Here is a 24,694-nt window from a genome sequence, read left to right as displayed (position 1 = left end):
AAAATCTGCAGCGGATTTGATAGCCCAGGCAGTGTAAGTGTTATTTATACGTCATAATTGCATAGAAGGTTGACGTTTAAAATGACACTTGCACCTCGTGGGCTATCAAAATCGCTGCAGACTTTTTACGGTCTAACTTTAAATAAATTTTACTTGTATTTCATTTCGGTTTATTAATGTGGTAGGTATAGAATAAGTATTAAAATTAAAAACGTATAATATAATTGACTAGGTTTATTGCAAACATCACATTCAACTGGATATGAAAACCATTATCATTAGGCATTTTAATATTAATATAATTAATGAAGACCAGGTATTTCGACTAGATATGTAGTTTACTAACATATTTAACAACTAGTTACAGTATACTTTTATAAATGTTGATTAGGTTACTTTTATCCAAAAAGTCCAATTAGTTTCTTCTAATTAGTAGCATTCTAGTACAACGATTATTAGGACATTAACAATATTCCAAAACCGAATAAATATGCCCACTTACTAAAATTTGTGCTATTAATATTATATCAAAACTTAAACATTACGCTAATGTAAATCAATACAACACGATTAAGTATACTTACAGTAAATGCACCAACTATATTTTTAATAATTTGACTAAAGATCCAATTAAGTATTAAACCGACAGACTTCAAGATTTGTTTACACATTTTATAAACAAACATGTCAATGCAGGGCCCCAGCCTAACAAAACCAAGTTTTGACAGGCTCGCCCCCGACCTCCTGTCAAATCCCGTACTTACCCAAATCCGGTACGTCAATGTCATCCAAATCCTTCATAGCGACATACCCGTCCGGTTTGATCAAGTTAAAACCGATTCCATCCGGTTTTATCAAAACCGGTTTAACAGGAACATAATCTTCTCCGGTATCGTTCAAATCAACGATAGGGTCTTTTGAATTTTCGAATAAAGAATTCGCGATGTTCGCTTCGTTGAGTAGTTTTAACGAATCTTCTAAAGCAAGATGGCGGTGTTCCGGTGTGTGGCCGGAAGTGGAGGGGGTGTGGTCGGCGGCGGACTTCCGGTGGTGGAGGGTGTTGGTGGCCGAGCCGTAGGGGGGTGGTTGGGGGCGATTGTAGTTGGCTGCTAGGTTGGTGGTGGATTTCGGGCTGTAGGGGCGCGGTAGGCTGTTGTTTGGACTGTAAAAAGGATGTATTTATTAAATTTGTGAAATCTCAGAATTCTCAGATACAGATAAGGTTCACACTCGGTAAGGTAGTACCGAAAGTCCAAGCAAAGGAATCGTAAGTACGAAATTTCCACCACATATAGACAATACAGACAGATACACAATATCTAGACAATTTCCTTGTTCTGACTCCTGACCGGACTATTCGAGTAATTCGCGATTATGACACTAAGACCAAATACCACAATTTAATCAATTTCCTTTTGGCTGTGAATTAATTATACAGGGTGGAAAGGCACGACGATCCTTCCTGGAAGTTTAAGTGATACAGAGCAGATTGGTAATGGTAAGAATCGTTAATTGAGTAAAAAATAAAAATACCAAATTTTCTACTTTTTAACTGTGGTGATAACCCTATAGCATGTGCACATGACGGCTAGATTAAGGATCTCCGTCGGGAAAGCTCGGGGCTTTATGCTTTTTTCCGATCGTTGACAGAATCGTAATGACGCATAAATGACAAATAAATCAAATGAATGCAAAAATATTACAAACAATTTTATTACCTTCTTAGATAATTACTTTTTGCCAATATTTAACACTATTTTCTCTTCACATACGGTGTTTAAATGTACCTCCGTGTCTTATAATGTACGCCGCAAGTAGGAAGGCAGTTATATAATTTAGCAGACTAATATAGTCAGTGTAGCCGTAATAAACAAAAGACGCTAAATCCGGATAAACTTTCCAAAATGAAGTGACTAAACACAAGTGTAGAGTTAGACCAAGATAAGTCTGCAACGGTCGATATGTCATGACACGGTCTTAAATATTAGGTACAGTCGCCATCAGATATATCGGAGCGGCCAAGGTGGTCAGAAATATCTGAACACGCCTCTATTGTCAAAGCGTTAGAGTGCGTGTTCAGATATTGTGAACACATTGGCCGCTCCGATATATCTGATGGCGACTGTACATATAAATTTATACGTGCCATTAACATTTTTTCCGGGTATTACCTGACTCCGGCGCTTTTATTGCTAGTGTTGTCCGCCTGTGTTTGCTCGGTGTTAGTGCCGTAGCGGCACAGCTCCACTCTACCGGCCTTGTGTGCTCTGGAAAAACATTTACTCCCTTATTCAGTAAATTTTACGGGCCCGATTTAGTTAAATTATGTTTTATCCCTTTCTTACAAATACATAAGTCAAAATGACAGATAAGGACAAAAGATTATTAGCTAATTTAGGTTTGTAATGAATAAGGGGGTTAATAGTTGTAGTCTAACCATCCCTTAATTTCTATACAAAGGTCTTAGCGGCTTTATCATACGGTACTGCTAATTGTTCACTTCAGAACGTGCTAAATAAGTTATAACATAGATTATTATATTTTATAACCGAGTTATAATTTCTGCACTTTTAGGTAAGTATAGCCTGTCCGATTTTCTTAGATTAAGTTCGCCATAGGCCATAGTCTTCACTTCCTAAAGCTTTAGTCTTAGAATCAAGGCTAGGAAACGGTTTTTTCTTCATAGTACAAAAAATACCGGTATTATTACGTTTTTCATTCTTTGGTTTGTTATTTCACTTTGAATGGGACTATCTAATAATAGGAAGTTGTTACCTAAGTAAACTTGGTCAAGCAAATCTTGTCAGTAGAAAAAGGCGCGAAATTCAAATTTTCTATGGGACGATAAGTATTCGCGCCTACATTTTTCAAATTTGCCGCCTTTTTCTACTGACACTGCTTGACGCAGTATACATGATTCAGTCCTACGTAAATAGCATAAAATAATTAAAATTATTGGGCTACTATGGGATTTGAAAAAATAACCGGTTCCAAGCCCTGCTTAGAATAGCGGACCGGCTATACCAACCTACTCCATGGTTTCCTTTTTCCGATTTAGGCGATTAAGTTATCGTTTAAATTATTTTCATGTTGGTTTAATTTTCAAAACATGAAACGAAACCCTACACAATAGTTTTTAGGGATTTCTTGTTGTGAGCTTGCTAATATGTTATCAAGAATATCGTTACACGCGTACAAGAAAATGGTTTATTTAATAAAATATACTTCTTTTAAATTCGAAAATATACTTCTATTCTTCGCCAGAAAAGGAGTAAATATGCGTGTGACATTTTTGCTCCACAGATACTAAAGTGTATTCTAAAATTTGCCGCTTATGTATTTAACAGTATAGATACAATTTGACTTCACGACTAGACTGTCGGTCGCTTAATCTAGATGGCGCTAAAATCAAATATTACGATGGATAAGTAAAACTTGGTAAAACTTAAGGTTATTTTTTTCCAGCAATGCTTTTAGTGTTTAGTAAATTAGATATGTATGTGTATGAAATATTATTCTATTATTATTGATTGTTAGTTAAAACAGTTAGTTATTATTTAATTTATGAAATTCCAACCTTCTTCTTCGTCTGTAATCTGAACAGATGTGAAATATTGTTTCTAGAAAGTGGTCAGATTCAGGGTCTCGCCTGCAAAATCAAATTAAACACATAAAAAAATCATGTGGAGTAAAAAAATAAAAAAAATAAGCACAATCGGAGTATTTCACAAAAATAGTATGGTATAGGTACCTTAGATTCAAGTTTTTGTTTAGATCCCTGTCACTCAAAATCGGTGATAGCTCGTCTCTTTGGCTTCGTATAAAGAAATAAATACTTAGGTATATTATAAATAGGAAATTGTACCTATTTACCAGCTAAATAAATTGCTGTTATCAGAGGTAAGTAATGATACCTAAGTCCAAGCTACTTTATCATCATATTTTTACGTAAATTTTGATTGGCAACGCGCAATTAACGCCCCTGGAGTTGCAGACATCTATAACTCCATAGGCTATGGTGATCTTACCATCAGGCGGGCTGTACGCTTGTTTGCCACACTATCATACATAAGATGTTCCTCCTCGAAAAGTCAGTCAGTTTAGTCAATGAGCGAATGAAGACGTGGGCAGATACTATTGTAGTCAGTACCGTCTTTACCATAAGGGCACACAGGGCCCGTGCCCAGGGCCCTCATCCTCATGGGGGCCCGGGGGGACAGACAGTAACAGTAAATTTGATTACTCATAATAAAAAAAATCTAGTAGAAAAATCTTAATCTAATTTGCTTTCTTTACTTTCCAAAAGGGCCCCAAATTCTTATGTGCCCAAGGGCCCCAGCGTAGTTTAAGACGGCCCTGATTGTAGTAGGTAAAAAACTCACATAGCAGCATAATGGAAGCACACAGTAGCCGTCAGCGCAGCGATTGCCAACATAAGCAGCAACAGCGGCGCAGCCGCCGCAGCCGCGAGCTGCTTGGCGACCCCTCTCGTTGGCAAGGAGTCCCGCGCTGGCGCGGACCAGGTCGGCGCCCAGAGGGTGTGCGAGGCGGTGTGCTTGCTGGAGGGGATTGGAGTTAGGTATTCGACGTGCTCGGTGGTGCGCGCGCGGTAGACTGTGTTGTACTAGAAATATTACGGGCAAAGTTAAAGTAAATTAAAGCGGGCAATTGAATGTAGAGATAATTTAACAGTATTTTTCATCTTTGACGATCAGCATACTATTTAAAACTTAGTTTGCTCTAAGGTGCATGCCATATGCTCAGACTGTAGAAACAAACTAGTACGATAGAGATACGAAATAGTAGGTCAATGTACCACATTCTTCGTGCTTAGCGTTCTTACTTTACATAGTTTACATTAAACTCACCAACTCGAAGCTGCACCAGTCCAGAGTTAACCCAGCATCTCTGAACAGTCTCTCTTGGCTGGTCCTCTTGAATTCTCGAGGACAGCTGGGCAGCTTGGACAGGGGCCGTACTTCCTCTCGGAGGTCCTTCAGGCTGGTAGAAAAAGGTGCGATGCTGCCGAGACGGATGACCAACCTGTCAAAAGATTGGCGTGATTTGTTTGGTTTAGAAATAATGAATTTATGGATTGATTAATGAGTGACAACCGTGTTAGTCTAAATCAATATTTTATAATAATAATAATTGGAAATCGAATTTTTCAGAGGGGTCTACTGAACCAAAATTTATAATCTATAGAAACTATCAGATTAGTCTCATACAAGATACCTAGAGACCTATATGTAAATTAAAACCAATAACTATCTAAATAAGTATGAATTTATTTCTCACCCTTCCCCGTCGCTCGGTTTCAGCGGTAACCGAGCCCCCAAATCAATGGCGGAAGCGAGGAATGTGGGGTATAAGTCGTGGTTACTCTCCGGCCATAGTATGCCGCGGAAGATATCCTTCAGGCGAGTCATCCTGCACAAATAAATTAGAAATAGAAAATATTTATTTGGCGTAAAAAAACATACATTAGGTAAGTACAACATAAAGTTAACAATACAGTAAATATACACCAAATAGGATGCCGCTCAGCATAAACAGTGTCTGTAAGACACTGCGCTGGTTTTCAGGGCACCCAAAATTAAAAACTAAAACTTAAAACTAATAAGCAGAAACAGAACACAATTAGTGTATTTTAGAAAAAAATGTACCAGAGCTATTATAAAGTCTATACTTACTGATAGATTACATTGACCACATGATCCAGGATGAGATCTCTCAGTCACTTATGTAGTTATATATGTAGCTTTTAAGTATTTTAGAGTGAAATAGAAACATTGTCGGACTATATGCATCATCATTGCATGATTGGGACTCTTTAATTAAAAGGTGTCTTATTCTATTATCTACCTCTCTACTCGTTCCTTCGCAATGTCACGTCCACTGAAAGTTCCCTCGAGTCTTATGTACCACCGACGCGATATGGGATAACTTTATATTTTTTTCGCGGGAGTTTGAGATTTACGAAATTTAAAAGTGCTGGGACTTGAAGGCAACAGTAATCTACTGGATGGCCTATTTTATATGCATCATCGTGTTTAATTGCAGAGACACAAAGATAGATGGCGTTGTAACAAATACCTGTGTTCATCCAGCAAATCCTCCACATTCAAGTTGTCAATCTTGAGTTCCACCTCGTGCTTAGCCATCTTCTCCCTCCGATGAACGTTTAGAACTAGGAGCACTTTCCTCGTCTCATAGTCCTGGCGATTGAGGCCTATGACTTCCAACTAAAATAAAATAAAAATTAGAAGGGTCTGCAATGAGGGTAAAGGGGCCCACTGATTAACAGTCCGCCGGACGATATCGGCCTGTCAGTTAGAACAAAATTTTGACAGTTCCGAACAAATGACAGGCCGATACCGTCCGGTCCGGCGGACTGTTAATCAGTGGGCCCCTTAAGTAAACAATTTCTTCGTCATCCGACTCCGAGGGCCTACCGCGAAAAACGACCCCTAATCGAAATTTTGTTAACTGCCTCTATTGCTCTTCATATTTGTGCGATAGAGAGGCAGATACCTAATTTAGATTTTCGTGAGGCCCTCTGATCTGCGGGGTCGCAATTTTAATGAAATAATAAGTTATAAACAATTAACAACAAAATAATTAACAAGAAGTACCCCGTTATTGAAATGGCAATTGGGCTGTTACAACGAAGTAGGCATTTATAGAAAACATTTGACAAGATTATAAATGATTGCAATAACAATAACAGATGCTATATTTTACTTTCTCCATCAACAATTCCAATGATCCGAAAGGAATTTTAATATTTCTGTTTTGTTTACATTAGCCGACCTTGATACCAACATTGATCCAAAAATACCACAGACTATAATAAACATACAGTGATTGGTGATTTGGTGCCCCGTGGTGGGGTTCCGAAAATAAAACCGGAGTGGTGTCGCCCGCTGTAAATGTAGCGGAGCCATGACGGGAGCTCCGGTTTGCCCATCAGCGCGGCGTGGAAGCGATATTGTTGGTCGAACTCTGAAAAATAACGCGGCAAACTTCAGTTTGATTTTTTTATTATTTCTTTTTAAAGGGTTGCTTAGGTACCACCTTACAGGATAATAATTTAATATTTTTTTGTACTATCGTCAATACAGTTAAATGCATAGATTTATAATTATAAGGCAAGCGTTATTAGTCTGAGGTTAAATGCAGAACCATTCGTGAGTATTATTGCAACCAGAAAAGGTCTACCAAGCTACTGTTATTATAATTAATCACTTAATCAGACTAATACAATTATTTTAATGAATAATTTTATTAATAAAAACCGTTACCGAAACAACATTTAAAATCGTAGATAGGTATACTAACCTTGATAAGTCCAGTTAAATAAATTAGGGCTGATTGGTATCGCAAACATTTCAGTTTCGACCGCATTATGAACGTGACCGGTCGTTACAACGGTCAACAACCCCAAAATTAGCGCCTGTGCCTTCATTGTACTGAAAAAAAATTAAAATATTCAAATTTCGAATTTGGATGGATACGAAGCGCGAACTAGTTTTTTTTTAAATAAATGTCAAGCCCTGGCACAGCTTTACCTATCATTCGCGCCATTCACGGCTGAATAAGCACGAACGCTGTAAAAAAGCGCGACCCAATTCACGAGAATAGAAACAAGTAATCGATTTCCACTGCGCCGTTTACGGGAGTTGCACTGAAACAGTCATGTGCAGAACGAACGGGGAACAGGGAGGGATTCGGGCTTACTGTTTTTTATGGTTTGTTTTGGTTCTTGTCACTTTTGTCTGTAAGCGTACTGGGATATTATTTGGATAAACACAGCTTTATGTTGTTCACCTGTTCTTTTGATTTGTTTAATTGAGTACAATGTAGGCTCGATTTAGCCGTACTTCACCAGGGTTACGAGTACAGAATCGATTTTCATTGCGCCGCTTGTAGGCGGGGTGCACTGTTCACTAAATTACAGGTACACTAGCATCGCATATGAGCAAAGGAGTAAGGGACAGGTCGACAGGGAGGGACATGCGCGTATTGATAATAGGATTGTCTGTCCTGCTTCATCGTGATCTGCGCATATCATATTTAGATCGTTTCTTTATTTTTCGTAGGTTAGGTAATCTGTAATATGAATATGAAATTATGTACAAAACCAATACAAAATATATACAAACAAACTAGGTACAAAAAAACCTACTTTATTGACCCGTTCTCTGATATGACCATCTATCGGAACAATAATCGTTAAATCAACACCCCACATGGCGGTTATCTCGTGAGCCAAGTTTTCATGAAATTCTCATCATGAGGGATGGTGAATTCGACGAGCATGGCCTGGCACTGCGATCGGTCTATCAGCACGATTCACATAATTTATCAGTAGGTCAAATAATAATATGACTTATGTTCATATGTATTTTTTATTGTTTTTTTATGTGTTTTTGTATTTTACTTTCATATTCATGTTATAAAGAACCTAACTTATGAAGAAAAATAAACAAAGAATAATAATATAACTTAAACAATATTGCTTGTATGCGGGTAGTCGGAAAATAGTGATCATCTACGATACGATGGCCTGATACCTTGAAACTTCTATTGACTACTATCGATCAAATCGAGGTAATTCTATACCGTAATGGCCGTGAAATATAAGAAAATACAGAATAAATAATTTACCAACGTCACGAACCTATTTATTGTCTTCCCAGTTTAACATCTTTTTATAATAATCGCGTTAACGACAAAAATAAGCAAGTACGTCCCTGAAAATTGGGCGGTGACGTAAAAGAAGAATTGACGTCATTGGTTAAAATCCTGACAAATCGAAATGGTTTCTGCTGCGTTCCGTTTCACTCTTCGTAGTGTTCTTTCCTTAGAATAAATATTTATATTACCTGTTTCTTACTGACCTGAACGATTAAAAACTATGTAGGATAGTCATACAATATAAACACACGTTATCGGATTTTTACACAATATATTTAACGATTTTGGTGCCAATAATGTGATGATCAATAACATTTGACCGTACTATACAGTGTTACGTTCGTGCGGAAATGGGGTGTAAAAAATGACATTCATTTCGTTCCATTCATTCGTTTACAAATGTCAGTAAAGGCTAGGCGATTTTGCAATATTGTGAAGAAAAACGTTGTTTACGACTGAAAATAACAAATGTAACCATTAAAATGTTATCAGTTGTGTACGGAGTTAGGGCGTGCGCGCGCCAAAACACTGTGGCACCGAAATAGCGCCGTTTAAAAGTGAAAAGGGCGTTTTACCTCCATTGAGGGAAATCGTATTCGCCCAAAATCTCTCTCGGGATCATGTTAAAGTTTAAAAAGATGGGATCGGATAAAGTGCCGCTGTTGCTGGTGACCGCGAACGTGGGATCTATATTCGAGGACGTGAGTGTTTTTACAGTTTAATTGATTTATCGTCCTAAGTGTTTAACGCCTACCTACCTGCTTTGATTAATTTGATTAAAATGGCCCAAATAGCCGTGGGATTGGTATTCCCATTTCGCAAATGGACTGTGATGAAAACGATTCATAACGAGTGATTTGTGTTCAAGAATAAACAAGAAAGCATTATAGATTTATTTTCTATGAAGTTTCACCTTAATTTTATCTAAAATTCTTATAAGAAAGTTGGCCCCTTGGAAACTTATTAGAAGTTATTTAGCATTTCATTCAGAGTGAAAGAGTGTCTTCTTGATTAATAAAATAAAAATATTTAAAAACATAACATAATATTTGTATTGAGTGTAATTTATCCTATCAAGAGATTTATGAATGCGTAACAAACTTCAACTATTTATTAGAATAATTTTGTATCTATTTTAAGACAACCTTATGAATCTGAGTTGATGTTTTTGGAGTTCATTGCACCTACTTATAGTCTGTTTTTTTTTTGCATTAGAAAGAACTTGCAAGAAGGTAAGCGATCTTGACATGTCTTTTAATTGAAAAACGCTTTTTAAAAATATAAAACTATTACTTATGAAAGCAGAAGAATATAAATGATCGTATTAGATTCATAATTGTTACATATTTGCCGTAACTTATTTTTAAAATGTGTTTTTCAATTAAAAGATGCAATACGATTGTTTACCTAATTTCTAATGCTAAAAAAAACGAAGTATAAGAACATGCTCTGTGCACCAATGTTCCTTGTCAAGTAGAGGGAAATTCCAGAGAATATACAAAATTCTTAACATGGGCAATCTGCCTTACATGTATGTTTATTTTGTTTGTTTTACATTATAGATGGGCTGAATATTTGATAATAGTTATTCAGTATTGTACCATATTATTGCATGTTAGTTTGTTCGTATTTGGCAGAATAGTTTGGTTTGAACTGCTGAATATTTACCAAATAAACTATTTTTATTCCCTAGTTAGCGTGGTTGCATTTCATGATCAGGTATGAGACATTAAATGACGCCTTAAGTCAGGTTGTTCAGTGACAGATCTTAGAGGTTTCATATTTGGTTGGGTACCAATAAATCGTTGGTATACTTCAGAAACATGATAACTGACAAAATGGTCAAAAATGAGTTGTTTATACAGTTTTATTCACATTTTATTATTTTAAATATATATGTGACATTTTTTTATTTATGTTTATTATTTACAAAGTTATAGAGTGTAAAAAAGTACTAACAGACAGGAAATTAAATATAGTGTACACGTAAAAAATAATAAGGGTATTTAAAACAACATATCTCATAAAACTGGTCTGGCAAAATATATAAAGTAACGTTAACATGTTTTTCCTGAATGTATCTATAATTAAGAAGCTAGTTATAGCAACTGGTAAAATATCATAACATTATTAATTATTATTTACCTGTAGGCATTTCTTTCAATACGCGATCTATTATACAACTAGATAATATTAAATTCACTTAAAACTGATTTAAGTATGCTCGGTAAACGCTAACAAAATCAGTATAATCATTTTTTGAAGTAATTTAGTTAATAAGGAGTGTATTATCATATGTTTCTTCAAGAAAGGAGAGAAAAGTCAAAAATTTTAATATTAGAATCACTTATAACTGTTTACCTGTAAATAATTACACGTTGCATGTAATTTATTACTTTTTATTTTTACGTTAGTTTTTATAATTTGCTTATAATGCCGTGCGAACTAGTTTTTTTATCCCTGTCATTTTTTTTTAATTATATATAATTATTTTTTATAGGATTATAAACAAATACACAAAAATCAGTCCATTTTTTATACAGGTAAAACATGATAACTAACACATGCCATGTTTTTGTCGGAAAATATTTTATATTTTTCGGTTTAAAAATATCACTTTTGTCAATTAATAGACAATTTTAATATCCAAAAATTTTAAGTGTGAAAGTAAATTAGTCAAAACGCGTTTCTAAATTCCCTTATTTGAGGATCAAACTTTCAACTCACGTTTTCTCGAAACTATGTTTCAGGTAGTTATCATGTTTTAGAAGTATACCGACGAAATGTTATAACTCCCCGATAATGTACATACAAATTATTTGTTTACTTTTATTTAAATACCTAAAGATACAGAGTATAATCTAATCCGTGCTGACATGCCAGACACCAGTGAAGCACCCGCTAACAAATTGGATTTGCCCATTTATTGATTGGCCTTAATTGCCAGTTTTCGCCAGTGTTGACTCACTAATTTAATTAGTGACATCCTACATGCACATGATGGAGCTCCACGGATTATTAAATTTAATAGTAGGTACAGGCAGGAATCGTAACGGATTGGTACCCAAGAGATTGCACACGGAGGCAGAGGAGACCTCGAACAAGATGGGAGGATGAACTCAAACTCACAGTGGGCCCGAACTGGAGAAGAGTGGCCCACGACAGACCCCAATGGAAAGAGCTGAAGCTTTGCCAAGAGGCACACTGAGCTAAGAGACATACTCTAACTCAGAATAAAAGGGCTTAACAGATAGTGGGTACACTAAGGGCGTCCGTTAGCTGACCATCCTCTAGTCTGGATCGGGTGGTAGTCTTCTTCTTTAGTCGGTCCCTTAATACTGAGGATCGTGACATCATATCCTAAGGAATAGAACCCTATGGAGGAACCTGGTCTTCAACAGAAGGATATGATGTCACGGGTGGTAGTAGGACTAGGTATAATATGCCATGTGGAAATCACTGGCTGATTTTTTATGCCACAATCGTATCAGAAATGGGTCATCCATAAATCATAATTCATAACATATAAATAAATGATCAGGACAAGGGGACCAGGGGAGTGTTCATTTGATTGTGTGACTTGAGTGACACGAATGGGAATGAAATAGTGCCCACACCAAATTTTACGCTGTAAATTGATAACTGAGCGGAAGGATGGATGATACTGATGATATCAAATAAACGTAGGGGCGTAGTAGTTATTTGTTTTACAAGGGGACAAAGTTGTTTAACCGCTCCTGCTAATATTGATACCCAAGCAAGCTAAAGATTCACGAGCGTAGCGAGTGGTTCGAAAAATGGAATCTTGAGCGTTGTGCGGGCGTGGCGAGGTTAAAGCTTAGTTCAAGTGTTCTCCACTCTGCACTTGGCAAAGCCTTTATAGTGCATATTCTTTGAGATGTTTTACTTAACCCATTCAGAACCGGTTCCGCTGATCGGCATCAAAGCAATTACCTTAGTATTTCTATTTTTTTTGTATTAAAATTTTATTTTGTTACCCGTTTATTCATAAACGCGCTACAAACCTCAATTACCTAATAATCGTTTATCCTTATCTGTCATTTTACTTATGTATTTGTAAGAAAGGGATAAAATATAATTTAACTAAATAAAGCCCGTAAAGTTTTATGAATAAGGGGGTTACTATTTCTTGTTGTCCACAAATATCATCATATCTTTAGAATGTTGTTGTTGATTTTGAAAATTGCTCGAACTATTTTCATGGCACTTGGATGCCAGTGACGCCGGTGGGCGTCATATTTTATTTCTTCGCGATGCTGCGGATGCCGATTGGCGTCAGAAAGGCATCATCGACAACACACGTTCTCGACAATTACTTAGTAGGTATTATGTAGTTGTTTTTCAACACCAAGATGAGATAGATAGATTCCCATTCTTGGTAGATATTTTCTCTGAATGCCTCAAACGAGTCGCAAATGAAACCTATTAGAGTGAATAGAAATAATAATGCATGTCCATGTCCACGTATTAGCATAGATAAAAATGCAATGCAAATCTCATGGACGGTCAACAGCAGAAGTTGCTGAGCGGGCGAGGTGTTCAAAACTACCTTGACACGCTCTTGATAATGCTCTCCTGACCGATTTCGGCCACAGCGACTGTGTGCTCTGGAGTAGGCAATTTTTAATTCGTGTTATTACAGTGTAGCTGGAGCCCATTTCTCGAACGGTACTAGACTAATATTATTAGTCCACGAACTGTCAAATAGTATCAGTTACCATGGTAACACACTAATAATATTATACTAATACCGTTCGAGAAATGGGCCCCTGATCCACTCTCTGGTGCGCCCTTAGGTGGCTCACGTCCCCTATCTTCTTGCTAAATACTCGAGCGAATTTTGAACACCTCGCCCGTTTATCAACTTCTGCTACTGACTGTATTCAGCTAAAACAAGAATAAATAGGCTGAAGGTAAAATTATAAAATGACCTACTTGATTCTTAGGTATGAAGTTTATTTCCTTGAGTTAAAGACTAGTTTTGCTTGGCGGACTCTTTCCCTATAATTTGTATCGTGATAATTTTCCCTATACAAGTACAGAAACGATTAGGTTTTATTTTTATTTTATAGATGCCCGTTTAGGTGCTTTTGGAGCCTTGTTGGGTGCGTTAAGTGTATTAAACTCATTATACCTGTATGCCAGCAGGCTTATTAATCTGTATTATAATTTTAAGGTTACATGCTATTTTCCATACATGTATTATGATTAATACAATACCTCAATTAATATGTATTATAACTATAAGGAATACTGACGAAGGGAGCGAATTCCCCTCCTTGGCTAATGACGTAAATCGACTTATTATAAATATGCATACATTTTTCACCATAATCCATAGAAATGAGATCGTATACATATTTATGAACTTGACTGTACGTACAAATTCTATAGTCACGTCAGACACTATAATATTATTATATATTACCTTTAAACGAGCAATTCTTGTACATATGTATCCCACCAAAAACATAAATGTAAAAAAGGAGAGCCAAGTTCAATACAAAAATTATGCTTGGCTGTGGGGCTCGCCGCAAAAAGAATGGAGATCTAAATGAGTGCCACTGCCAAGTTCTATGCAAAATCCAAATATGTATTTATAGGAACATAATCTTTATATATAAACGCGAGCGGCTCTGACGGAAAAACCAAAAGAAATTATGCTCAATCGAAAGAGCTTGAAAAAATATCACTTTTGAATCGAGAACATGTATCCGCAAAATTCGTATTGTCGAGTATTTTGTATTTAAAAGTGAAAAAATTTCGACAAAGAATGCAAATGTTCAATTTGTTGATTGTCATTTGACAGCGTTTGTTGCGTTTAGAAACTGCAAACATGCTTACAAGTTAGGTTGGTCGTTTTTTTTTTTTAAATAAAAAGCAAGACGAATATTACTGTTTATTTGATGACTCCGGTATGTATAATGGTTATTATTTGCATTAAGTTTCGTTTCATATGGATATGTATACCGGTATAATTATTACATAATTTTTTTTTAAGCCAGAACGTGCGATAGTCTGTTACGGCATTTAAGACGATTGCAACACTGCCTAGACGTCAACACCGGCTTTGGGGTGTTTTGAATTACTAATTTATTCGAAAATACGTGATAAAAACCTGTTAAATAGTGTATTGTGTGTGTTAACAATAAAAAATAGTCACCGAACATAGTGCAAAGTGCAAACGCCATCGTAACGTAACGAGATTTGAACTTCAAAGCGTTCCATGGGAGTATTGTGTTTAGTATAAACAAAAATTCGACCTATACCGCCGTGGCCCGGTGGCAGAATGGCACAGGCACCTGCTGCAGAGGACGCTGCTTTGATTCCAGCCTGGGGCACTGGAGGCCTTGGTCACTTTTTAGGGTTCCATACCCAAAGGGTAAAAACGGGACCCTATTAAATACTAAGACTCTGCTGTCCGTCTGTCTGTCACCAGGCTGTATCTCAAGATCTCATGAACCATGATAACTAGATTAACTAGACAGTTTAAATTTTCACAAATGATGTATTTCTGTTGCCGCTATAACAACAAATGCTAAAAACAAATTAAAGAAATATTTAAGCGGGGCCAATGCAATGCTAGGCTGGATATGACCGATGAAATGAGTAAATTTTTATTAATATGTTTTAATATGACATGTTGGTGGCAAACAAGCATACAAGGCTGTTAATGCCGATGGTAAGTGGGAGTTTAGACTAGACCTCTGCTTCTCCAAGGGACTCGCATTGCTGACCGGTTACAAATCTATTACACTCTTAAAACATTTAAGCGGGGCCACTGCAATGCTAGGCTGGATATGACCGATGAAATTAGTAAATTTTTATTAATATGTTTTAATATGACATGTTGGTGGCAAACAAGCATACAAGGCTGTTAATGCCGATGGTAAGTGGGAGTTTAGACTAGACCTCTGCTTCTCCAAGGGACTCGCATTGCTGACCGGTTACAAATCTATTACACTCTTAAAACATTTAAGCGGGGCCACTGCAATGCTAGGCTGGATATGACCGATGAAATTAGTAAATTTTTATTAATATGTTTTAATATGACATGTTGGTGGCAAACAAGCATACAAGGCTGTTAATGCCGATGGTAAGTGGGAGTTTAGACTAGACCTCTGCTTCTCCAAGGGACTCACATTGCTGACCGGTTACAAATCTATTACACTCTTAAAATATTTAAGCGGGGCCAATGCAATGGTAGGCTGGATATGACCGATGAAATGAGTAAATTTTTATTAATATGTTTTTATATGACATGTTGGTGGCAAACAAGCATACAAGGCTGTTAATGCCGATGGTAAGTGGGAGTTTAGACGAGACCTCTGCTTCTCCAAGGGACTCACATTGCTGACCGAGTAAATTTTTATTAATATGTTTTAATATGACATGTTGGTGGCAAATAAGCATACAAGGCTGTTAATGCCGATGGTAAGTGGGAGTTTAGACTAGACCTCTGCTTCTCCAAGGGACTCACGTTGCTGACCGGTTACAAATCTATTACACTCTTAAAATATTTAAGCGGGGCCAATGCAATGCTAGGCTGGATATGACCGATAAAATGAGTAAATTTTTATTAATATGTTTTAATATGACATGTTGGTGGCAAACAAGCATACAAGGCTGTTAATGCCGATGGTAAGTGAGAGTTTAGACTAGACCTCTGCTTCTCCAAGGGACTCACATTGCTGACCCGTTACAAATCTATTACACTCTTACTAGGGTTCCGTACCTGAAGGGTAACTAAAAACGAGAACCTATTAGCGAGTCCGACTCGCACTTGGCCGGTTTTTCTTAGTAGGTATATGACAATTATTTCAGATGTACTTCATTGTCCGTCTGTCTGTCTCATGAACCGTGATAGGCCTAGGCAGTTGAAATTTTCACAGATGATGTATTTCTGTTGCCGCTATAACAACAAATACTAAAAAGTATGGAACCCTTCGTGCGCGAGTCCGAACCGCACTTGGCCGGTTTTTCTTACAATAGTAGGTATATGACATTTAAGGCTCCGTCACACAGGCGCGTTTGGCGTGCGGCGCGTGAGCGGGGCGCGCCACTTTTTCATATAAAACGCTCAGGCCCGGCTCTGAAAACGCGCTGGTGTGACGGAACCTCTATTTCAGTTTACTCCACTGTCCGTCTGTCTGTCTGTCACCAGGCTGTATCTCATGAACCGTGATAGCTAGACAGTTGAAATTTTCACACATAATGTATTTCTGTTGCCGCTATAACAAGAAATACTTACTAAAAAGTGTTCTGTTCTTGGTGGGTGAATCCGACTCGCACTTATCCAGTTTTTTTTTATTTTTTTTGTGAACGAATTGAATATTAACGGATAGGCATTCATATTAAAGAATGAAATCGCAGTCATAATTTCCATACTTTCACTTTAGTGCCATGAAGGGTAGGTACAAAAGGGTTCCCTCTTTTGAGATTGGAAAGTGGGCTAGGTTATAAATGCAGCCTTCACAGAACCGATCTGCGACCAGAAAAGTGGGTCAGGCTAGAGCTAGAACTGTGATCCTTAATTCCTTATAGAACCAAACTGCAACCAGAAGTGGGTTAGGTTAGGTTAGAACTGCGACCCTTACAGAACCGAACTGCTACCAGAAAAGCGGATTAGGTTTTTTAATTACATAATTATTTGTTTTTAGATATATCGGAATAGTAAATTTTTAGAGTTATAATTGTATGTTACGGATTTAAAGTTTTCTGAGATGAGATAGGTTACTTAATTCAAAATGAGTATTACCTATTATTATTATTTATTTTACCCGAGCGTGGCCGGGTTTTCATCTAGTAACATTATAAACAAGTATTAAACTCTATTTCTTTGCTTTATTGGATACCTATAACAATTGCTGTTATTTAAAAAAATGTGAGATCTTAAAGTAGTTTAGATTTGGCTTGGCCAGATTTTATCAGAATTACAATATATATAAAATGATTGATGTAATGAAAACTGGCCAAGTCAAATCTAACCTACTTTAAGATCTCACATTTTTTTAAATAACAGCAATTGTTATAGGTATCCAATAAAGCAAAGAAATAGAGTTTAATACTTGTTTATAATGTTATTTTGTTCCTATAAATACATATTTGGATTTTGCATAGAACTTGGCAGTGGCACTCATTTAGATCTCCATTCTTTTTGCGGCGAGCCCCACAGCCAAGCATAATTTTTGTATTGAACTTGGCTCTCCTTTTTTACATTTATGTTTTTGGTGGGATATCAATACTTTTTGTAAAGAAAACTAGGCAGGTATTGAGATTTAATGTTTTTTCTTGTGTTTCCGCTGTATGGTTTTTACTTCTGTTCTTTGTATAATTATGTGGTGCCGCGCGCCGCCGACGACACACCGTTGGCCGATTGTTTAGAGCGTATTACAAGTTTTTTGTATGGGGACACCACTTATTTATTGACTAAACTTTATTTTAATATAGCAAATATAATAATACATATATTGGGGTAGTTTCAAATATCTGCTTGTAACGGTTCCAACGCTACAATAAAAAAATATTTTTTTGTATGGGGACCCCCCCTATTTTTTTACTTTTTTTTATTATTAGATTTTTTCCTACGCTTACACACAATAACCGAGCTGGATTCCAAATTTCATCCTTCTAGGTCATCTGGAAGTAGGTTAGGTTTAGGTACTTATATGTCAGTCCCAATAAAAATGTTTTTTTTGTATGGGGACCCCCCCTATTTTTAAACTTTATTTTATTTTTAGATTTTTTCCTACGGTTACACACAATAACCGAGCTGGATTCCAAATTTCATCCTTCTAGGTCATCTGGAAGTAGGTTAGGTTTAGGTACTTATATGTCAGTCCCAATAAAAAATGGTTTTTTTGTATGGGGACCCCCCCTATTTTTTAACTTTATTTTATTTTTAGATTTTTTCCTACGGTTACACACAATAACCAAGCTGGATTCCAAATTTCATCCTTATAGGTCATCTGGAAGTAGGTTAGGTTTAGGTACTATAAGTCATAAGTCAGTCTTAAAATTTACGACTTTTTGACCTTCATACCTTTATAACCGTTTGAGCTAGCTTCATGAAATTTGGGCTTCTAGATATCCTTATGGATATAATTAAACACACGTAGTTTTATGTGTTTACGTCAAAGATGTTTTGAGTTATAGAAGGGTCAAAAGTGGCACCAAGTGGTTCGTGTAATATTACACTCGGCGCTGGCTAGCCAGTTCCTTTGCTTGAACTTGGCTTGACACGCTGCCGCGTGTCTAGATATAAACATAATCAACATATATACTTACATATATACAAGAATTTCTCGTTTAAAGGTATAAATAATAATATATATTTCTGGGATTTCGAAAACGGCTCTGACGATTTCGATGAAATTTGCTATATGGGGGTTTCCTGGGGTGAAAAATCGATCTATCTGGGATCTTAAGGGGGCCCACTGATTAACAGTCCGCCGGACGGTATCGGCCTGTCAGTTGTTCGGAACTGTCAAAATTTTGTTCTAACTGACAGGCCGATACCGTCCGGCGGACTGTTAATCAGTGGGCCCCTTTAGAGATAAGTCGCTGAGGAAACGCGCATTTTTGAGTTTGTATATTTTTTTCGAGCAAAGCTCGGTCTCCGAGATATTATTATTTATTATTTTAACAACAATATTAGCCACCAGCGGCGATAAAGCTAAACTGACGTTATCGGTGATCCAGTAATAACATTAGTACAGTCATTATATCCAAAAAACCGACCCTACCCGTGAATAATTAGTTCTTGGATTTTTTTTTCGTAGGTCCCTCGGGGGTGTCACTGGGAGTGTAAATTCAAAAAGTAGGCTTAATCAGGCTCCTGCGTATATTCAAAAAATGTTTTTTTCCAAAAAAACGGGTTTTCTTCAATAACTCGGCCATTTTTGATTTTACAGTAAAACCGTAAGGGCAAAAACTGTAGGAAATTTGATTCTCTACAAGTTAGTCCAGTCATTATATCCAAAAAACCGACGCTTCCCATGAATAATCACTTCTTGGATTTTTTTTTCGTAGGTCCCTCGGGGGGGTCACTGGGAGTGTAAATTCAAAAAGTAGGCTTAATCAGGCTCCTGCGTATATTCAAAAAATGTTTTTTTCCAAAAAAACGGGTTTTCTTCAATAACTCGGCCATTTTTGATTTTACAGTAAAACCGTAAGGGCAAAAACTGTAGGAAATTTGATTCTCTACAAGTTAGTCCAGTCATTATATCCAAAAAACCGACGCTTCCCATGAATAATCAGTTCTTGGATTTTTTTTTCGTACGTCCCTCGGGGGAATCACTGGGAGTGTAAATTCAAAAAGTAGACTGAATCAGGGTCCTGTGTATATTCGAAAAACGGTTTTTCTTGAATAACTCGGTCATTTTTGATTTTACAGTAAAACCGTGAGGACAAAAATTGTTCAGAATTTGATTCTCTACAACTTTGTTTCCCTTCATTTATGCCGTAAAGCGTGGAACATAGGAGATAATGATAATATTTTGAATTTGTCGCGTTTTTCAGGTTTAATTTCTAAAATATCGATTTTGGGGGAAAGAAGGTGGGAACCAAAATTGTTCAGAATTTGATTCTCTACAAGTTTAGTCCTCTTCATTTATGTCGTAAAGTTGAAAATAAACGAGATGTTGAAAATATTTTGAATTTGTCACTTTTTTCAAATTTTATTTCCAAACTATAGATCCTAGAAGAAAAATTGTGAGGACCAAACTTGTAGAGAATCAAATTTTCAAAAATTTTTGTCCTCACGGTTTTACTGTAAAATCAAAAATGACCGAGTTATTCAAGAGAAACCGTTTTTGGAATATACACAGGACCCTGATTCAGTCTACTTTTTGAATTTACACTCCCAGTGATTCCCCCGAGGGACGTACAAAAAAAAATCCAAGAACTGATTATTCACGGGAAGGGTTGGTTTTTTGGATATAATGACTGGACTAACTTGTAGAGAATCAAATTTTCTACAATTATTGTCCTTACGGTTTTACTGTAAAATCAAAAATGGCCGAGTTATTGAAGAAAAACCGTTTTTTTGGAAAAAAAAACATTTTTTGAATATACGCAGGAGCCTGATTAAGCCTACTTTTTGAATTTACACTCCCAGTGACCCCCCCGAGGGACCTACGAAAAAAAAATCCAAGAACTAATTATTCACGGGTCAAAATCTATAATGACTGTACTACATGGTGTTAGTGATAACCGGTAATTGGAATAAAAATCAATTCACAATAAAGCCCATCACAGACGGAGCGATAATATATCGGCAGATATCGTAAGATACGGCATCTGCCGATATCTTTTACGTACCTGACAGAGTCCATACCCGAAGCTGTATTATATATTTTGGTCTTACGATATCTTATCGTAAGGCATTTGCAGATGCCTTAAAGTTGACTTGCGATATATCGCTCGGTATATATCGTCTCTCTTGCAATGTAGGTGCTAGACAAAAAGCGATATATATTTTGGTATCGTTGGTGTGTGTGAAATATATCTGTCGGTATCAGCCGATATATTACTGCTCCGTCTGTGACGAGCTTAAGCCTAGGTGGCGGCAGCTCATCTATATGTCGGCAGCCGATCGTAAGATCAGGCAGATCGTAATGTTCCTGTGTAATGTTTTGACGATAGTCAAATTAAACCAATATATAGGTAGGATAGGTTCGGTAGGTTGCTTCATATGCCCGAAGGGCAAACTGCCCAGAAATAGGAGCCCCGCTACGCGCGACTCAGAGAACGGGTCAAAGATTTTCAAGTTTCACGATATATGCCTAGAAATTTCACGATATGACTGATCTTACGATCGGCCGCCGACATATATACCTACTAACTACTAGCAATAAATTTGTATTGTGACTATAATAAATAAATTAATGAAATTATTAATTTTGAAGCACGTGACTCCGTAGGTGTTAGTACAGTTAGGGCGATTGTGCACTACAATGAATTTTACTGTCCGGCAGTCTGAGTTTTCATGGTCCGATATGGCATGAAAAAAACGGATTCTTGGCTTGTGCACTTATCCGTCTTTTTACTCGCAGGTGCGGCGCAGTGGCATGAAAAAAACGGATTATTGGCTTGTGCACTTGTCCGTCTTTTTACTTGCAGGTGCGGCGCAGTGGCATGAAACACCCCCCAGCCCGCCCCCCCGCCCGGCCAAGTCATGAATAATACTATAGTTCGTTTTTTTTAGCATTAGAAAGAACTCCACAGAAGTAAGCGTACAGTTTCTATCAGCCTCTTTAATTCTTAATAATTATTGAATTATCTAATGTAGCACGGTCAATACATATAATTTACTTCAATTTATTACCGTTAAAAGTGCCGGATTTGGAACCACAAGCTTACTTCTGCGAAGTTCTTTCTAATGCTAAAAAAAACGAACTATAATTCCAGACGCAGTGCACAAGCATAAACACGTTATTCATAGCTGTCATCTCGGACCGGAAAAAAACGGTCCGGAATGGGGAAAAGTAAAATGTCGGACGGTAAAATTACGTTTAGTGCACAAGCTACTATATACATTTAATGGCGTGCCATGTCGGACTGTAAAAACTCGGACTGCCGGACAAAAATTCATTGTAGTGTACAATCGCCCTTAGTGTAGGTACTAATTCGAAATTAGATTCATTAAAACTAGGTTTTTTTATTAATCTAAGACATTTACTGTCACACTTTTTATTTTCCCTAACAAGAATTGGGCAATCAAACCTGACTTAGGGCTGCTTGCGCCATCCCACTAACCCGGGGTTAGACGAAAAATATAATATATATAGTCCTCCACATCGATTTCGATGACGGCGACCTCAGCAATCAATTTTCCTCTTATGAGCTCTTATGTGGCTGGCCAGGCCAAACTTGTTTTTAAAAACTCTGTCACATTCACGGCAGTAGAGTTGACCGGCTGTGTTGTACGTATACACGTAGGAGGGCTTAGGCCTTTCCTTGCGTAATTGGCGTTTTACGTCTAGTGTCGCGAGGCGGTTTTCCTCAAACGACTTGATGGATTCAAAGATGGTAGACCGCCAAGATGACCGCTTTGCAGCGAGCTCCTCCCATCGTGCAGGATCGATGGCACACGCGTTTAGGTGACGCTTGAGCACGTCTTTATATCGGAGATATTGACCGCCGTGCTTTCGCTTACCCTCTGCTAATTCTGAGTAGAATATAGCTTTAGGCAAGCGGCGATCGTCCATCCGGAGAACATGCCCACACCACCTCAACTGACGCTGCATCAATAGTGCCTCCATGCCGAACACCCCGGAACGACGCAACACCTCAGAGTTGGGAACACGGTCCTGCCATTTATCCTCAGTATAGATCTTAGACATCTTAGGTGGTAAGTGTCTAGTCTTTTGACATCTGGCTTGTACAGGCACCATGTCTCTGCGCCATACAGAAGGCATGTCATAATATATGACATGCTCGCTGATCTTAGAGTTCTACAAATTAGATTGTGTCAGATATTTCGCGAACTTCGAAGGGCTTTCAGAGGACAGTCCTATTAACCTTCAAGTGTCTATGTTTCGAGTAGACATCACGTCTTTTGTTTTACCCAGAACCCTCAACAAAGCGTGTAGGTACTGTGGGACTGACGTGCCTTTGTTGCGTCCCTACGTGACGTCACATGTTTAATACTCCCCTCGCTTGGACGCAGATCGTCTCAAGATAAACCAAACTGTCAGAAAATAGTATATGTGCAACGTGGGGGGTAAGTGCAATATTGTACGTGAGTCTATTTTAATCACGACAGCCGTAGGCTGAGTGAATTAAAGACTCGAGTTGCTTGACGTGGGCAGCGCGCATACTTGACAGCCCTAAATAGCTGAAAGGGATAGGGCCGTGCATTAGAAAGGGACAGCATGATTAGTCTCTGAATCGCTGTAAAACTTCGGTTTGGTAGGAAGTGTCATTTTTGTACGGTAGTACTTATAGTAGGTACTATTATTTTTGAGGCTCTAGTGAATAAGGGAACAAGTCTCGGGCAGCGCAGGTGATGTAAAAGGTTATAAGATGATTAAGTTCAACGTAACACTTATGCCTTTTTACACCTAAGCTGCGCGAGACTTGTACCCTTTTTCACTAGGGCCACAGCAGGCGTGGCCTCACTCCGCGATTTCGTCGCTTTGCTACAGGTAAGTAGCTAAAAGTACATCCGTTCCACCCTTAGAGGATATAACCAATGGAGACGCCATGTCTAAAATTTTCGGTACAAAATAGTCTGCCGTTTTTTGCGGGGGAGGGGCACATCAAATGTATAGGTACGTCATGTTAGATAAACGTCAGTCCATACATATGGTTGACATATGGTTGACCATTGGCCGCCTATTTTCGACAGAGGGGAACGCCTGTTAATGGCGGCTCCATTGTTAATTACTCCGAGGTTCCACCCCAATTTTGGGGTTTGCCATAAGCCGCGCGTGGCGCTGTCGCCACCTAGCGGCCATATCTGTGCTGATCGTGACAGACGCGTTTTGTTAGAGAGTGAGTCTTCTGTACCTAGTACTATTATTTATTCTGTGGCCACAGATTTATCCTGTGGTTTGAGTCGCTCGGTTCGGTAAGCGATGTGAACAGCATGTAGGCTTTTAGTTGATTTGTATTCGTACGATGTGCGCTCCGTATTCCAATCTGGCTTGACGGAAACAATGATACACATTGTACGAATATTTATACCCCATGGTCCCTACGCAGATAGATTCGCTCAAAGCCAGGTCAAGTCAAGAGTATACAGTACCTAAGCGAAAGAAAATGTATGTCAGTGTCGGAGCAAGAAGCTGGTGGTTTTCACTCTTAAATTAAGACGAAAGTGGACCACCCGCGCGAAATCGCCTTTTCATACAAACGTAGTGCTCATTTTCCTGTCTAGTTATTAACATTATTGAAAATATTTTGACATAATTCATTGTATATCAACCGCAGCTATGCCCCTACGTTTGACTTATTTCGAAATTTTAAT

At 37.7% G+C, this 24,694-nt stretch overlaps 2 protein-coding genes across 3 annotated transcripts in view; one reads left to right on the top strand and one right to left on the bottom strand.

The window, feature by feature from the left end:
- Positions 1 to 219: 219 nt before the first annotated feature.
- LOC134675133 (alpha-sarcoglycan) lies at positions 220 to 7,726 on the bottom strand. 2 transcript variants are annotated; one of them, XM_063533291.1, is made up of 10 exons: positions 7,572 to 7,726; positions 7,342 to 7,472; positions 6,863 to 7,005; positions 6,097 to 6,245; positions 5,299 to 5,430; positions 4,869 to 5,043; positions 4,383 to 4,624; positions 3,578 to 3,649; positions 2,172 to 2,267; positions 220 to 1,162 (listed from the first exon to the last, which is right to left on the bottom strand). In XM_063533291.1, the coding sequence occupies exons 2-10, from the start codon at positions 7,466 to 7,468 to the stop codon at positions 748 to 750; spliced, it is 1,551 nt and encodes a 516-aa protein (XP_063389361.1). In that variant the 5' UTR covers positions 7,469 to 7,472; positions 7,572 to 7,726; the 3' UTR covers positions 220 to 747. The 2 variants fall into 2 exon arrangements, with proteins under 2 accessions (XP_063389361.1, XP_063389362.1); XM_063533292.1 differs by lacking the exon at positions 3,578 to 3,649 and having other exon boundaries at positions 7,572 to 7,722.
- A 1,344-nt stretch (positions 7,727 to 9,070) lies between these two features.
- LOC134675047 (uncharacterized) overlaps positions 9,071 to 24,694 on the top strand; it is a 47,149-nt gene continuing 31,525 nt past the window's right edge. The window contains exon 1 of the mRNA XM_063533192.1: positions 9,071 to 9,401. Within this exon, the coding sequence (XP_063389262.1) occupies positions 9,321 to 9,401 (81 nt within the window). The 5' untranslated portion in view covers positions 9,071 to 9,320. The remainder of the gene's footprint in view (positions 9,402 to 24,694) is intronic.

This window comes from Cydia fagiglandana, chromosome 21, assembly GCF_963556715.1.
Source record: "Cydia fagiglandana chromosome 21, ilCydFagi1.1, whole genome shotgun sequence".
Lineage (NCBI taxonomy): Eukaryota > Metazoa > Arthropoda > Insecta > Lepidoptera > Tortricidae > Cydia > Cydia fagiglandana.
This window is presented reverse-complemented; position numbering and strand designations above follow the sequence as displayed.